The 17,961-nt window shown below is 36.8% G+C and overlaps 1 protein-coding gene across 1 annotated transcript; it reads left to right on the plus strand.

Annotated features, from left to right (window-relative positions):
• The first annotated feature begins 8,422 nt into the window (after positions 1–8,422).
• LOC101971715 (NXPE family member 1) lies at positions 8,423–17,645 on the plus strand. The gene is made up of 4 exons (XM_005328278.4): positions 8,423–9,107; positions 11,929–11,990; positions 15,997–16,209; positions 16,590–17,645. The coding sequence occupies exons 1-4, from the start codon at positions 8,701–8,703 to the stop codon at positions 17,123–17,125; spliced, it is 1,218 nt and encodes a 405-aa protein (XP_005328335.3). The 5' UTR covers positions 8,423–8,700; the 3' UTR covers positions 17,126–17,645.
• The last annotated feature ends 316 nt before the right edge of the window (positions 17,646–17,961 follow it).

Below are 17,961 nucleotides of genomic sequence, written 5' to 3' on the forward strand. Positions count from 1 at the left end.
GTGAAGAGATCTGCACATCAAAAACTATAAAACATTAATTAAAGAAACTGGAGATATAAGTTATTGGAAAAATACCCCATGTTCATGAATCAAAAGAATTAACAGTTCAAATGTCCATATTACCCAAGCAGTCTAAAGATTTGATCCAATTCCAACCAAAATACTACTGATATTTTTCACAGAAATTAAAAAACAATCCTAAAATTTAGAACTACAAAGACGTTGAGTGTAAACAGAACAAACCTGGAAGCCTCACATGACCTAACTTTAAAATCTATTACAAAGGTCTAGTAATCAAAATAGCATGGTACATGCTTAAAGCAGGCAGATATGGAACAGAATAGAGAGCACAGAAAGAAATCAACATATTTAACTCTTGACAGAAAAAAGCTTCCTGACATTGGCCTGGTCACTGAGTGTTTTGGATATTATCCCAAAACACCAGCAACAAAACCCAAAATAGATAAACTTATGCCAAACTAAAAAGCTTCCACACAGAAAAGGGACAATCAAGAGAATGAAAAGATAGCCTCAAAATGGGAGAAGATATTTGCAATCCATACATCTGATAGGGAATTAATACTCAAAGTATCTAAGGAACTCAAGTCAATTACAAAAAAATGATATAATCTGATTAGAGAATGGGGAAAGGACTTAAATGGACATTTCTTGAAGGAAGGAATATAAATGGCCAATAGGTGTATGAAAAAATGTTCAATGTCACTAATCATCAGGGAAATGCAAATTAAAGTAACAGTGGGTATCACCTCACACTGTGTTATAAAAAAGACAAAAGGTAAGTGTTGATGAAGATGGGTACAAAAGGCAACCCCAGTGCACTGCTGTGCCATCTAAATTAGTATGGCAAGTGAGAAAGCAATACAGAATTCCTCAAACAATTAAAACCAGCCCCAGTATATAGTCCAGAAATCCTACTCCTGGATCTATATCCAAAGTAAATAAGGGTAGTTGTGACATGGGGGTAACAGGTCCTCTGAAAGATAGCATCTCTATGATCAGTTGTCATTTTAATGTGGTTTCAGTCAATTTTTTAAATTGGTTCCTTTTAGTTAGATGTAGCAGTAGAATCCTTTTGACATAATTATACAAGCAGGAGATAGATCCTATTCCACTACCTCTCCTTTTCCCATACCCTGCTTGCTTCCCAATATTGGTCTTTCTGCTATTTACCCATACTTGGATTGGCTCTCCCATTGACCTTGATCTGCCTTTGGAGATCTGAGCTGCTTTGTGGTCCAACACTCTGTCCTAGGCCAGCCTCACAGGGCATTTGAGTCACTCAAAGGCATGGGTCCTCACGTGAACTCGCCTTTCATTTCACTGAGACTCCACTTATCATCCACCACTGGCTGATTCCAGTAAGGGCCCCTGCCTTTGGGTGACTCAAATGCCCTGTGAGCTTCAAGGGTCTCAAACCTTTAATCTCTGATCTTCTCCAAAAAGGCCTCCTACACAAAACAATCTCCCCTTTTAACACACCCATCCTAATAGTCAAGAAACCAAACAGAACCTAAAGACTCATACAGGATGTTTGCCTCATTAATACAGCCATAATCCCCATTCACCTAGTAGTTTCCAACCCATATTCACTCTTCTATATCATTCCTTCACATACCACTCATTTTTCACTTCTGCATTTAAAAGATGTCTTCTTCTCCATTGTCTTACACTCCCAATCCTAGATCATTTTTGTCTTCACCTGAACAAACCCAGACACTCATACTTTTACTCAATTAACTTGGAATTTCCTACCCCAAAGATTTAGAAATAGTACCATCTAGAAAGACTACCAGCCCTTGACACCCAAGACTGAGACCTACAATTCATGGTCAACTTCCCTGACTCCAGAAACTCTGCTCCCACCTAAAACCCTCCCTGACTACCTTTATAGGAATGTGATTATTTGCCCTTAACCAATAGGAAGAAGCGAGAGAAGAAAGAGCATCATCCCCATCCCAGGTATCTATAAAAACAAAGAGAGGAATATTGGCATCAGACTCACCATTTTAGGTAGGAGCCATTTTATCTAGAGGTTCCAAAGTTTTGATCCTGAGGCAATGCTGTTAACTTCTTGTAAGAACATGTGCCTACTTAAAAAAAATCATTAACCCCACCTCAGCTTAAACTCTTTAGCAGTTTTTGAGATTCCTCTTGTGGGGTATAAAGCTGCTCTGTGAGTGCCAACAGACTTCTACTCTCCTCAGAGGGACAGTCTTGTCAAATGTATACCTCGTGTTACCAACAATAAATCTCTTGTGTGAAGTTCTGGTGTGTGATGTGGTCCTTGGACTTAGCGTGGACTCTGTGAGTGTCCTTGCAGTTATTATTATTAATTTAAATTAATTTCTTGTGGTTGTACAAATGATGAGATTCACTGTGCTATATACATATTTGTACATAGAAAGTTACATCAAATTCACTCCACTGTCTTTCCTTTTCCTATCCCGTTCCCTTCCCTTTATTCTTCTTTGTCTAATATATAATGAGTGCATAAATAAATTGTAGCATATATACCCAATGGAATATTTCTCAGCCATAATGAAGAATCACTTTATAACATTTTCCTGTAAATGAATGGATCTGGAGACTATAATGATAAGTGAAAGAAGCCAATCCTAAAACAAAATAAAACATAAAAACCAACCAATCAAACAAACAAAAGGTTGCTTTTTTCCCTCCTATGTTTCAGTCAGTTTTTTTCATCACAGTGACCAAAAGACCTGACAAAAATAACATACAGGAAGAAACATTTATATTGGTTCATGGTTTCAGAGGTTCACACCATTATTGGCTGACTACATGGCCCTGGGTCTGAAGGAGACAGAATATTACGACAGAAGGTCATGGAAACTAGGAAGCAGAAAGAGCTCTACTCACCAAGGAGGATATAAAATATAAATCTAAATCCTCCAGCCACACCCTACCTGCCTACAGTTACTGCCCACATAATTCAATGATTAGTTTACAAGTCTCCTCATGTAACAATTTCATTCTGAACGTGGACTTTGGTTGACATCTGATATCTAAACCATAACAAATGTCATGAAACCTACATCCTCAGAGTTTACCCTTTATGATTCTAATCTTAGGCAAGTTGAAGTAGGATTTAGATCTATTGATTGTTCCCCTTATTCCTGAGATTTAATTTAAACCATTATTGTCATAATGCTTAATAAAATCAGTGATGTTGAGCCCTTGTATAAGGAGACGTATAAGGAAAGCATCCACATACTGTGAGGAGCCAGCTAGGTCAATTCTTGGGATAAGGCTAAGAAACACGATGGGACTTGAGTTTTTCTTCTTTCCAGTTTTCCAGGTGCTTCTGTCAAGTGGGGCATAACTGACTAATCCAATGTGACAGCTAAACAAAGGCACAGGGCAGGGAAATGCATGGCGTGAGTACATAAAGACTCTGCCAAAGGTGACTGAGCCTGCCCTTCCCTGAGATGATCTTCTGTAAAAGCAAACTTCAGAGCTTCCTGTGGCCTCAGAGAAATCAATGAAGCTCAAGAGGAAACTCCAACCCTGAAATAAATGCAAAGACCTCTTGGACCAAGCAGACTCTTTGGACAGCTGAAATCGGTACAGGTGAATCTGAGAACATGCTGAAGCAGATAGTCATCCATAGGTGCGTACCTTTGGACCTCACTAGTAAGCTCTAATGACAGGAAAGGGGGCAGGAAAGAAACATATCTCCTTGAGTGACTGATTGCTAACTCCTTGCTGTCCATACCAAGTCCTGGATGAGAGAAGAAGGTGTGACCTGATGGGCCTCCGTACCTGGAGAATTAACCTGAGAGTAAGCAGCCAGGAGTCCTTCAACTGTTGTGTTCCTGCCTCAGAGAAGAACTTTCTTTCTGATTTCCAGAATAAATGAACTTTCTGCAAACATAGGACAACATTACCCCATTGTGAAATTACTGAGGAGGAACCAAAGTGTTCAGAGATACATTATGGTGGTTTGACTTAATGCGATTACTTATCTTCTAGGATACTTATGTTGTTTTCAAATGCCAAACCTCACAAATGCATCCTGATGCTGATGGTTATCTTAGCTTTGTGGGTCATTTACTTCACTTCAAAAGGCCACACAAAGGTAGGAATTGTCTCAGAATTTTTTCAGAATTTCATAGATAGTCACAGTGACTTTATTTGAGTGTTCCCCATTATCGGGGCAAGAAATGAAAGTTAAGCTAGGCACAGTAGAGCAAACCTATAATCCCAGTGGCTTGGGAGGTTGAAACAAGAAGATCGCAAGTCCAAAGTCCAGCTCAGCAAAAGCAAGGCACTAAGCAACTCAGTGAGACCCAGTCTCCTAATAAGATAAAAAATAGGACTGGGGATGTGGTTCAGTGAGCAAGTGTCCTTTAGCTTAATCCCCAAAAGAAAGAAAGAAACGAAGAAAGAAAGAAGAAATGTTTAAAACATGTGATCTTAGCAGATAATATGGAGGAGAGGGTTCTCTGTTCAGCATTAGTTCTTTGACAATATATGCACAATTACTGTTTATTTTGGAGACAGGTGAATCTCTGTACCACTTGGCACTGCCAAGCATCCCACCTCAAGGTTCTCTCCTCCCTTGGCCTTGGAGATTCTAATTCAATTAAATCTCCATTTCAGTTCTCTATCTTCATCTCAGGGTTTTAATTTTTTTATCATTTTCTGAGTAGTCCAGTTAACCTTTCTCACATTTCCCCTTTCTGCAGTTTTTCTTAACTGATCTTGCTTCCAGTTTCTCCTCCTTCCATCCATTTAGCACACCTTTTATTTAATAATAAATCAGGCTCATACAACCTCTTTTCATTCTTCTTATTCTGCTTGACTTCTTATGTTGCAATAATGCTTTTCACTTTCACTATACTATATAATTTATTGATTGGTGTTCATTGATTATTATCTATTTGGTCTCCAGAAAGGCAAGAATTTACACATTATTCATTCATTAACAGTATCTGGCACACTGTAGATGCTTAATGAATAATTGATAAATAACTAAGTAAAGAAAGACTCTTTGGTGATCTGATCTGAGAGGTAATGGTAACTTGAAATAAGGTCTTAATAATAAAAAGGGAGAAAATTCCATGAATTTAACAATGGAATTGACAGCTAGAGTGACTGACTGTGGTAGGGGAGGAGTTGGGGCTAACCAGGCATTATATTCCAGGTTTGTACAACTGCTTGGCTGGTGATGCCGTTTATTGAAGTTCTCCTACCACACTGGGAGAAATATACTTGGAGGAGAGAAGATAAAGTTAGCTATGAGTAGTCTAGGTCTAGGTCCATTATAGTGATGTAAGTGGAGACGTTGCTTCTATATATTGTACAATAAACAGACCTAAGGCTGAAAAAGACCTGGCTTAGGAAATATTAGAATTAGAAAGTATTAGACTACAAATAGCAGCTGAAGTCATTGGAGTCTGAGCCATTCCCGTGGGTCAGCTGTAGAGTGAGAAGAAAAAGTTTGTTAATGACAAAAAGTTTGTTAATAACTCTGAGGAGCAAAATAATAAGCAGGCTGAGGAGAAAGTGAGAGAGGATGGGGATAAAAGAGATTTCTTGAGACACTTGATTGGTAGGGGTTCAGGACAAACAAAAGGTATGGTAGCCATTAAAGGAGATAAGGGGCTTAAATGTTTTCTCTCCACAATATGGGAGACATTATAATATATTTAAATTCTTACAAAAGAAGCTGATAGAAAAAAAGTATAGAAAGTAGGAAAGAAAAAGTGTGATTGTACTTAAGTTGGGCAGGATTATTGGAAGTTGAATTTGCATATGTCATATGATGTCTGAGACCTTCAGAAGCAAAAAGAATCTTAGGTGTTAGAGGATCTGCCTCCATGGATCTTGCCATCTACCTAGAGGATGTCAGGGCTTCAGTAATGAAGAGAACTAGAAGCCAGGTCCTTCAAAAACTTTGGCAAATGAATGGAACATATTGGATGAGAAAATGAAAGAGAAAAGAATTATGTACTGAATTAGTGATATGTGGTTAGATGAAAGGGGAGCAAAATATATTAGGTTTTCTAAAAAGGGTCCATATATATTAATATATGCATATATGTGAAGGATATGTATGTACATATGAGTAATTTGTGCCTGTGCACATGTGTATATTTGTATAAAATCCTTGTCTTAGTCTGTTTGTGATGCTCTAACAATATCAGAGACTGAGTGGTTTATAAAGAGCTGAAATTTATTTAACATTTCTGGAAGCCAAGAAGTCTAAGATCAAGGCACTGGCAGATTCAATATCCGGGAGAACCTGCTTCCTGGTTCACAGACAGTCAGCTCATTGTGTCCTCATGAGGTGGAAGGGGCAAAGGATCTCTCCAGGATCTCTTTTATTTTTGTTTGGTTTCTCTGCTGTGTCTTATTTTATAAAAGCACTAATCTTACTCATAAGGGCCCTACCCCCTTGTCTAATCACCTGCCTAAAGTTCTTTACCTCCTGATACCACTTCACTGCAGGATACAGCTATAATATCTGAATATTTTTTCACGGGGATACCTACAAACATTCCACATGGCAATCCTAGTTTGTGTGTGTGTGTGTGTGTGTGTGTGTGTGTGTGTGTGTATGTGTGTGTTTTATACCAGGTTGTTAAAAGAGTGAGGTAACTGGGGCAATTCAGAAAAAAAAATACATTAGTAAAACAACTATTGGAAGAAAAATAAAGTTGAAAACATACTGATATTAAAATAAATGTTATAGTAATTTTCCATTTTCACTAGTCAAATTTAAAACCAGTTTTATTAACAGTGTTGAATAACTTAATCAAAAATTTAAACTGAGGGGCTGGTATTGTGGGTCAGTGAGAGAGCTCACCTAGCATGCATGAGACCCTGGCTTTGATACTCAACACCACATAAAAATAAAATAAAGGTATTGTGTCCACCTACAACTAAAAAATAAATGTTTCAAAAAATGTAACTGTGATATATGAGGATAATCCCTTTATCTAAGTAACCATGGGGTTATCCAGAGTCATTAATTAGAAGGTGAATTTTGTATGACCCTTTATCCAAACAGCTATCTAATTTTAGACTAAGATGTACATGATGCTATGTAATTATGTGGGCACACTTCAATATCTTGTTCCAGGAAAATCTTGGATAAAAGTTGTAACAGAGGAAATACTAGGTTCAATATATATATATATATATATATATATATATATATATATATATATATATATATATCAAACAGCAGTCTATTGTTAGAAAATAGAACAAAGCAAAAATCAAACAAGTCAATGAACATCAAGGGTAGGCTTCTAACCCTGGTTCCCCTGAGAAATTTTAGTCTGCTCTCATGTAGGCCTCTAGGTAAGTGGCCTCTCTGGCATGAGATACTCCTGGAACCTGAACAGGTTTTAAATTAGTAGAAACGTTCCCTCCAGTTACTTCATTATGCAGATGCATATGGTGGTCTTTATTGTTAGGTAGATAAATATTTCAATTGACTAAGTCTCTTATTTTACTTTACATTATTTATAGCCCTTACATCCTATTTGCTAGACTGATCAATGAGACATTGGTGTGACATAAAGGGTAGTCTTACACATTGCTGATGATAATATAAAATATAATCTTTAGAATTCATCAGTCAAAATGAATAAAAATACTCTTTAATATTTACTTCAGTAATAAATAATCTGGTAATTTCATCTTCAGGAATCTGTCATAAAGATGTAATCATGAATCCTTATATGAAAGAGGAGAAACTATTCAAGTGTTAAGTAAAATGAAAAGAAGTATATATAATCCGATTATCCATTATCATATGCTGGGCACCCGTGTTACATGTTATTGGTGGAAGGTTATGCAACAATTAAAAATAATAGTCAAAAATTATGTAACAATATTAAAATATTTATAGTACATGATGTTACTTGCAAAAGTATTAAAGCCACATATACAGTATGATTACAAATAGGTAAAATATACGTATGACAGGAAAAGAATGAAAATATTAAAATATTAAAATATATATTATTAAAAGGACAGAAAAACTTATGATCATATTTTATAATATTTGCTCTGTTTTCCATATTGTGTATAAAAATCGTTATAAGGTTTTTATAAGGAAAACATAAATGAAAGATGGCAAAGTGAAAACAATAAGATCAAATAGTGAAAATACAGATATTTATTTTATCCAGTTACTTTTTAAGCCAATGACCCCCAAAGAATCCATCTGTTGGGCAGCAGAGGAAGTCACACTACCTGGAAATCAATTCCTATAATTTCATAACTGAAAACTAGTTTGAATTCAACACTGACATGTAACTTAATCTTGTGGAAATTTATAAAATGAATCATGCTAATTTATATTGAAAAGCAAGCCCTATTATCTGTTGGTAGTAAATATATCCTTTCTCCTCAATCCTTCAGTTCTCCTTCAGTTTGAGAAACTGTATTGCCAAGAAACAAGGGGAAACCTCACCTTCAGAGACTGAGCTGAGAATAAAGGAGATCCTGGGGAGACTAGACCAGCTGATCCCGCCCAGACCCTTCACCCATGAGGACACCACCACCAGTGCCACACACAGCACAGCCACCCTCCTCCACCCAAGGGACACATACTGCAGGGGGGACCAGCTAGACATCCTGCTGGAGGCCAGGGACCACCTGGGACGCAGGAAGGAATATGGAGGGGACTTTTTGAGGGCCAGGATGTCCTCCCCAGTCCTGAAGGCAGGTGCCTCAGGAAAGGTGACAGACTTCCACAATGGCACCTACCTTGTCAGCTTCACTCTGTTCTGGGAGGGCCAGGTCTCCCTGTCTCTCCTGCTCATCCACCCCAGTGAAGGGGTGTCGGCTCTCTGGAGGGCAAGGAACCAAGGCTATGATAAAATTATTTTCAAAGGTAAATTTGTTAATGGCACCTCCCAAGTCTTCACTGAATGTGGCCTGACCCTAAACTCTAGCTCTGAACTGTGTACCTACCTGTACGGGAGAGACCAGGAAGCCTTCTACTGCATGAAGCCTCAACACATGCCCTGTGAGGCCCTGACCCATGTGTTCACCATGAACAGAGAAATTTCTTATCTTTCTGCCAAGGAAAAAAGGCTTTTCCAGAAGTAAGTATATTTTAATACAATGAGTGGTGTCCCCAAACAGAGCTACATTGCCTGTCTCAATATTAAGCAGCATCTTCTCAGATGCCTCCTCTATTCTAAAGGTTAAAATCAGACATACAGTATCTGCATGGAGACCATTGCCCATGACAGCACACCATAGTGTGCATTTTGGTTGAAATAAGCTGAAGGCAGGCTACATAAGTTGGAACTATATAATATATATGCCTGTACTTCTCAAGGAAACCAGTATTGTCACATTTGACCATATATTTTACTATAGACATAGGTTTTTTTTTAAAAAAAATATGCTCCATGGAAAACATTTCTGTTGTATGTTCAAATACATCACCAAAAAAGGATTCCTTGATAAACATATAAGATCATGTTCCTTTACTTCCCATGTCATGTTTCACGGATTATGCTATTTAAGTGTCTTTTTCATTCATCCACTTCTCTCCATTTCCAGTGCTGCTATCCAAGTTGAGACCATCATCATCTCACCTACATGACTCTAATGGCTTCCCACTTGGTCTCCCTCCCATCATCAATCACATCCTCTTTGAATCTACTCTATACTGCAGCCTGAGCAATCTCTCTAAAAAGCCAGCTCCTGTGGGTCATTTCCAGGAGGAGTCCTTCTACCTCTCCACATTGTGACCTATCAGGTCCTGGAAGCCCTGGTTGAACAGACTCCTCTAACCTCGGTGCCCATGTTTCCCCTATCCATCTTGGCTGTAGCCACACTAGGTTTTTCTCCTTCTGCTCACAAACAAACAGATGCTCACTCTCTAATCTCCTTATTCTCCATTAAAATGGGAAATTCTTTATTCCTAAGAATGAACTCTTGGTACTTCTTCATGGGCCACTTTGATGGTTTTCAAAAGGAGATTCTCATCACAAATCCAAAAACTGGGAGCCAACCTGGACACCTATTAGTCCTAGAATCTTTTATTCATTTTCAAACTTTCCATAAGCCTCAATCTACCTCCTTTTCACTTTCCAGTCTGCCAAAATCTGTTTGGCTACCCCATGAGGACTTATTTTCCCTTCATTTGGTGACACTACAATGTTATATTCTGAGCAATTTCTCTCTTAGAAAATTCCAAAGTCAAGCTCAGATTCTTTTTTTCCTTAAGCTTTCAAAAATATGCTTATGAGGTGATCTTTTCTTTTTTTTTCTTTTTTTTACTGATTGTTCAAAACATTACAGAGCTCAAGACATATCATCTTTCATACATTCGAGTCAATAGAAAAAATACATTGTTGGCTTCCTAAATATGTCACTTATTTTTAATTTTATCTACCAGTTATATCAAAGTTTTCATTGAAATTTGCTAATAAAATTTATTTTTCCTGCTCTAAAAAAAAAATATATGCTTATGAGAAATTAGAGCAGAGACCAAGCCTGGAAAATAAAATGTATTCCACAATCTTACCCAGTTTTCCAAATTTTGACTTCTTATCTATTCAACTCACTAAATCTCAAACTATTCGCCTTTCTGAAATGAGGCAGAGAAGAAAAGAAAGAAAGCAGAGCTGGAGTAGGAGGGAAGGGAAAGAACTGACTTATAGTTCTAAGTTGCTGGAGTCACAGGTGGAGGCTTCAGACCAAACTGGAGAAAACTGTTCCTACCTTTGTGGAGTATTTATAGACATTATCCAGATAACTAAAAGAGATGTTGAACGTTAACATCAGCAGAACTCTTTGAAGTATCATATTCACTACCTCCACCATAATGAGGAAATGATGAGAGTCCTAGGAAAGACCACACACACAAAAAAAAAAATTACATGAGAAGTCTCTCTGTACTCACTGTTTTATTTTTAATCTCCTTCTAAGCACTAATCATCCTCATGTCTAAATCACAGCAAGGATGAGACCATGTTTTACCCTTTTCTTTCATGACTGGGCCTAAAAAGACCCCCCCAGCAGAGAACAGAGTACATCTGTTGTACTGGGTACCTGAGCCCTCCTCCCCATAACCTCTCCCTGCCTGCCTCTATTTACACACAATGTATGTTGGGTTGAAGAAAAGAGAGGGTAGAGGTAAGAAAAGAAGTTTGACGAAGGAAGAGTAAGTCTTCATCAAGTGGAGGAAAGAAATACATTGTTCTTTTATCCACACATCAGTGTGAACACTACTTTCTGACAGCCACATTGATGGATACTGAGGATACAGCAGTGAACACAGACAATAGGTTACCTTTCTTCACATGATCCTCAGAAAGCAAATATGTAGGAAAATTGAACATATCAGGAAATTTGGCTAAAGAGGGAAGCAGAGGCTCTGTTATAAGGGGTCTATGTGCCACAGTAAAGAGCCTGGCCTCCTGCAGAAAGTGATAGGGAGACAATCAAGGTGTTTAAAGAATAAAGCAGTTGCATTTGCAATTGGACAGGGTGCTCTGGTAGTTGTGCTGGAGAAATTAGGTGAGATAAAAATTAGGTTGACCAATTACAGGTTCACAGTAATTTAAAAAATGTATTTCATGAACTTGAATAGTTGATGTGAAGGCACATAGAGATTATGCAGACTAAATAATATTATGAATTTAAAATTCTATGACACACTATTGCATATCATTACATGTAACAGATGAGTAGAGCTGCCCTCAACTTCAGGTGCTCCCAGCAAGAGAGAAAATCTTTCAAAATCCCAATTTATCTACAGTACTCAATTTATCCAAAATATACAGCAGAAATAATAATTTTTAGTTAAAGAAAGTTAAAAATATCCTTGCTTAAAAATAAGCAAGTGTTGCCTGGTGCCTGTGCCTTTAGGACACACAACAGGCTAATCTATTGTCTTATTTTTTGAAGGTCCAAAGTGGGAGTTGAAATGATGAAAGATCTTGAACATATCAATGTCTCCCATTGTAACAGTAAGTCCACTTTTTCCTGTGATGGGTAATGTTTGGCATGTGTCTTACACAGAGAAATATTATCAGTATTATTTCTTTTAGTTGTGCTTTTCCAGGAGCATAATCCCTAGAGGGTGTCAGTGATCTTAATCATTCTAGACTTCATAGGGAGAAATTGTTTCAAGGAAATTAGTTCATCCTGTTCATTCCAGATTTCATCTTGATTTATCCTAAAAAAGAAAGTAAAATATCCTACATTCATCTCCCAGAGTCTGAGGTTCTGTGCAAATGCCTTTGATAGCTTCAGAGTAGGAATACTCTGGTTTTAGTTTCCTGATATCTGCCAGCATAACCTCCTGATTTTAGTTGGTGTACTTAATTTTATATGGAGCTTCCATCTTATTAAATATTTTAATGGAAAATACAGAGCAATGTTATATATGAAAGTATACTGTTTATATTTATTTGTAACTTAGCTTTAAATAACTGTTTATAAAACCTGAGTTTACCAGTAACATTAGTATCCTAGACAACTTATAATGATATATTGTCAATACTTATTCATTTATTCCTCAAGTGTTTACTGAGGGCCTGATAGATATGAGGCACCATGAGCAAATGAAAAAAAACAGAGCTTGTGATCTAAAAAAATGTTCTTGCTATAAATGTACCAACTCTATGAAGAAAGCAAAATACAAAATACAAGTATGTAGGAAAGTTGAACATATTAGGAAATATGGCTAAAGAGGGAAGCAGAGGCTCTGTGATAAGGGGTTTATGTGTCATCATAAGAAGCTGGGACTTATCATTTTTAAATTATTTTAAATTTAAATATATTTGAAGGAGCCCTGAAGGTTATCAATAGTCAGAAACTTCAAAAAGATCATTTGTAGAGTTGCCAGATTGAAATACATAATACAGGGAATCAGTTAAATTTAACTAATTTCTAATTGCCACTGTATAATATACATTGAGATAAAGGAAAATATTGCATAACTCATGCACTAAAAAAGTCCCTCATCTGAAATAATTAAGTGTCCTGTATTTTCAGTGTGAGAACTTTTTTTACTGTATAATTACTCATAAGCAAAATTATGTGAGACATTGTGTTCATAAGCCAATGGAGTGAGCATATGGTAGAATGTAGCAGAAGATAGAGCTAGAAAGACAGGATTAAGCTAAGTAAATAGACTGTACTGAGGATTAGAGTGTTTATTTAGAAGGTTAAAGAAAGCCACTGAGACCAACCATGCAAGACAGTGGTATGATCCTCCTTGGGTTTTAAAAAGCAAATTCACAACTGAAAATAATAAGCATGACCTACACAAAGACAATTTAATTTAAAATGTTACTATGTGACATAAAATAAAAGCTATACATAAAAGAAAATATACTCTTTCCCATTGGGATGATTTCATGTTGAGAAGGTATCAGTTTCCTCAGCATTAGTTTTTTCTTGCTGCTATAACAAGTGGCTTTAAGTAAAAAGAACATATTATCTTAGTGTTATTATCCCAAGGCACAATATCTGTGCCTCACTGAGCTACAATCAAGGTGGAACAGGCCTGTGTTCCTTTCTAGAGGTTCTAAGGAAGAATTTGTTGTAACTTTCAGTTTCTTTATAATGGCTGCCTTCCTTTCTTTTAGCGCCTTCTGTCATTCAAAGCCACAATGGTAGGTCAAGTCTTCAAGTTACAACTTTCTAGTCCACCTGTTGCTTCCTTCTTCCACCATGGAGAACCAATGAGATTAGACTGAACTCCTTTTCCTAGATTATCCATCTCGAAACCCATATTCTTAGTCACACCTGGAAAATCTCTTTTGCCATCTGTTTTTTTTTCCCTCTTGAAGGCAACATATTCATAGATTTAAAGAATTAGAACCCAAATATCTTTGGGGGGTATAGTGTACCCATCACAATCTGTAATCTAATAAAAAATATGGAGATGGAAAATATTTAGTAACTGTGAGTCTCAAGTTTCTAGTGTTATAGTATTCAATCATGCATAATGCAGAGCTATCAAGCCCCCTAGGAGCCCAACAAGGTCACATTGAAATTCCAACAAAATCATAGGATTAGGAAGGCTCCATTTAGCAAGCAAAACCACCAGAATTTAAGAAGTATTTTAAGTACATTTTTCAATTTGGGTGTGGTACTGCACATTAAACCCAGGGCCTCACCCATGCTAGGCGAGCACTCTAAGACTGCGTTACACCCCCAGTCCACATTTTCTAGTTCTGAAAACAGTACCATTTTGCCACTCTGTCTACCAATTACACCTAGATTTGGTATTCATGGGGGTTTGGTTTTGATAACCACTGTGTACAATAAAATCCTTACATAATATGGCATGGTATTTGCACATAACCTAGGTACATGCTCCCATATACTTTAAATCATTTCCAGATTACTTACAATGCCTAACAATGTGAATGCTTTATAAATAGTTGTCATACCATTTTGTTTAGAAAATAAAAAGAAAAAGATCTATACACATTTGATAAAAGTGAAAGTTTTTCCTGAATGTTTTCCATCCATTATTGAGTGCAACGCATCGATAGAGAACCCATGGATATGAAGGGCTGACAATACAATGTCTACATGTGTAATATACCATTCTGTGGACATAAGCAACCAGAGACTGCAAGGTCTATGAGGGACTTAACAAGGAAGATAAAGCACAGAGTGCTGGTAATTTTTCAATATCCATTCCCTTCTCCTTTTTAGTAAGAGTAATCATTATTTGAGCCGGGACCATGGACACTTTTCCTTGTGGCTACTTTATGCTCACATTAAAATTTTTTTTCTAAACGTATGAACAGAAATTGACTGGGGAACTTATAAGGAATGCCTTTAAAGGCAAAACAACTTGCATTCCTCTTCATTTGTCTCCTTGCTACTAGCTGAACTGTAGATAAAATGTGAGAAAGGAAACTGCCCTGTTAGACTGAAAGACTAAAACCATATGTTAAGAATAGCATAACAACAAGATAAGAGAAAGAGAAGTCCCTCACAAGATGCAATAACACATTAACCTTGGTCTGGTCACTCTGAAACTGTTCTGTGAGGGACAATACATTTCCAATTTTAAGACATTATTTGCCCTATATTATAGCATTCAACTTGTTTCCTATCCACTACAGGAAGTGAATGTAATACAGAAATGCTGATGTAACAAAATCTAAATTATGAGTACTGGACATACAGGTCACTGGAAGGGTGCTTGCCTTCAATGCATGAGACTTGGGATCTAATTGCAAGCATTGCAAAAAATAAAAATAAAAACAAAAAACCTAAAAGATGAGACAATGCTCAGCAGAAGGGCAACAACATAGAGAATGGCAAGGAAATAAGATGTAGACATTTGATGACCTTTGTTATGACACAGTGAAGAGTTGGGGCTCTGCCACGGGGGTACCTTTGAAGGCAGACAACAATACAGCCTGCACCTACAGAGGAACAGGCTGCAATAATTTCTCAGAATCATGGTTTCTGTTGGGTGCTGCATGACACATTTTATTAAAGTCCTATTAAAAACTGTATTAAGTCAATCTAGGTATTTTATAGGGCAGGAAACTGCCCTATAAGGTTTTCAAAAGGTACACGTTACATTTAAGCCATCTTTTAAACATGAAAAACTTCATATATTCCTTCATTGATGGAACAAATGTAAATGACTCAATAACAAAGACACCAATGGGTAGTTCACTGACATTCAGATTAGAGAACCAAATTAAGTCACTGCAGAATCAGAGGAATGGCAAAGAAAGGAAAGGACATGGAGACTTAGATAATGACCACAGGTGGGAGAAAATGAACAGGGAGGAGTCAGCATGACTCAAAATCTCTCAGAAGAAAGAGTAGCAGTGCCTAAAACAAGCTGGCGGTCATAAAAATCTCCAGTAAGAGACAAAAGACAAAAGTAGAGGGAGAGAGAAAGGGACCAAGAAAGGGAAGGACCAAGCGAGGAGGCTGGGTGTTGACACATGCCACTGATACCACTCACCATAGGATCTCTGTCACTAGAGAGAGAAAAAAGCACAGAGAAATGCCAAATTGGAAAGAAGACTCCAGCCCCTGGTGGATACACTTTACAAGGAAGGTGGATAACAACATTTTGTGACCAGATTCAACTAGATACAAACAAGATCAATGATTGCTTGCAAGGAAAACTCATTTACCTGCTGGGAGACTCCACACTGCGTCAGTGGATCCACTACTTACCCAGAGTTGCAAAAAGTATGTAGTTACTTTATGTTCTTTTGGAAGTTCAGGCTAATCATAAAGTACTTTCAATGAGGTCTCCATCTATTCTCACTTAGGCTGTTTGTTGTTGTTGTTTGGTTGGTAATTTTATTTTTCTTTCTAGAGTTAAGTCTTAATTTAAAATCTATTTCATTTCCTCTTTCATAAGAAATGTTGCTCCTCCTTATAAATGCCAATGAAAATTTTACATGTTGATTGACATTTCATACATATAAACTGGTAATTTATCCCAGAGGGTAGAATGCTCCCAACAAAAATACTATAGATGGTGATTATACATGACATGGTAGATATTCTTTTTAAAAGTATCAATTACTGCCTTCTAGTTAAAGATCTTACTTTTTTTTAATCAGCACTGAAATATTTTGATCTTCATGGAACTGGACCTTTTAAGAAATATTTGCTTCTGGATGCTGAAAGACATACTCAGATACAATGGAAAAAACATATCTATCCTTTTATCACTTCTCACCTCTACTCTGTGAGAGATGCAGGTTATATCCCTCAGGAAATTGACCAGATTTCAGGTGACAAAAACACAGCCATTGTCATAACCTTTGGCCACCACTTCAGACCCTTCCCCATTGACCTTTTCATTCGCAGGGCCATCAGTGTTCAAAAAGCTATTGAACGACTATTCCTAAGAAGCCCAGACACTAAAGTGATCATTAAGACAGAAAATATCAGGGAGATGCACTTAGAAACAGAGTGGTTTGGAGACTTCCATGGTTACATTCAGTATATTACCTTGAATGACATTTTCAAAGATCTCAATGTGAGTGTCATTGATGCCTGGGACATGACCATTGCTTATGCCTCCAATAATCTCCACCCACCTGATGTTGTGATTGGAAGTCAGATTAACATGTTCTTAAACTACATTTGCTAAAGAAAATATTTGCAAAGTCACTAGGAACCAATTTTCACATCCCTTGGGTATTTTCAATGAAATTTTATTCATTTTAAGGACTAAGACAATCAAACATAAAAGAACCTATCCATGGGATTATTTGTGAGAAACTTAAAGAAAACAATAAGAATGGAGATAAGATACAAAGTTAAAAAAATCATATATTAAGAATGACCATACCATGCCTGAAGCATAAATATGTGTGATAATGAGTGTTTTCATATTTGAAGCAATTTTGGGTACTGATCTTTGGTTACTCATGGCTGAACCAATGGAAAAGTAGAAAAGAATAAACATGTCATTGTCATGATGCTTTAAAACAGTCACATAACATTCTCTGTAAAGGTATAGATAATAACTATTTTGGAATCTGCAGGCTATCTTGCCTCTGTCACAACTGCTCTACTCTCCACTTTTGTAGTGCAAGAGCAGCCACAGATAACATGTGAACAAATGAGTGTGTTGTGTTTCAATAAAATTTCATGAATGGACAAGGAAACTTGTATTTCATATAATTTATACTTGTCAGGAAATATTATTATTTTTATTTTCACAAACTGTTCATAAATGCAAAAACTATTCTGAGATCATAGGCACTAAAAAAAGTGGTAGTTGTGTTTGGCCTCTAGACAATATTTCACTGTTACCTGATTTAAAACAAAAAATTTGATAAAATTAAAACTAAGAATTCAGAAAAACTGAACAAAAATCCTTCATATGTTGTGTAGAAAACTCATAATAATGTATAAATAAACAAAAATTACCTAACTTGAGAAAATTTATCTACCCCCAAACTATAATCACTTCTTGAGTGA

This window comes from Ictidomys tridecemlineatus, chromosome 4 (assembly GCF_052094955.1).
Source record: "Ictidomys tridecemlineatus isolate mIctTri1 chromosome 4, mIctTri1.hap1, whole genome shotgun sequence".
Lineage (NCBI taxonomy): Eukaryota > Metazoa > Chordata > Mammalia > Rodentia > Sciuridae > Ictidomys > Ictidomys tridecemlineatus.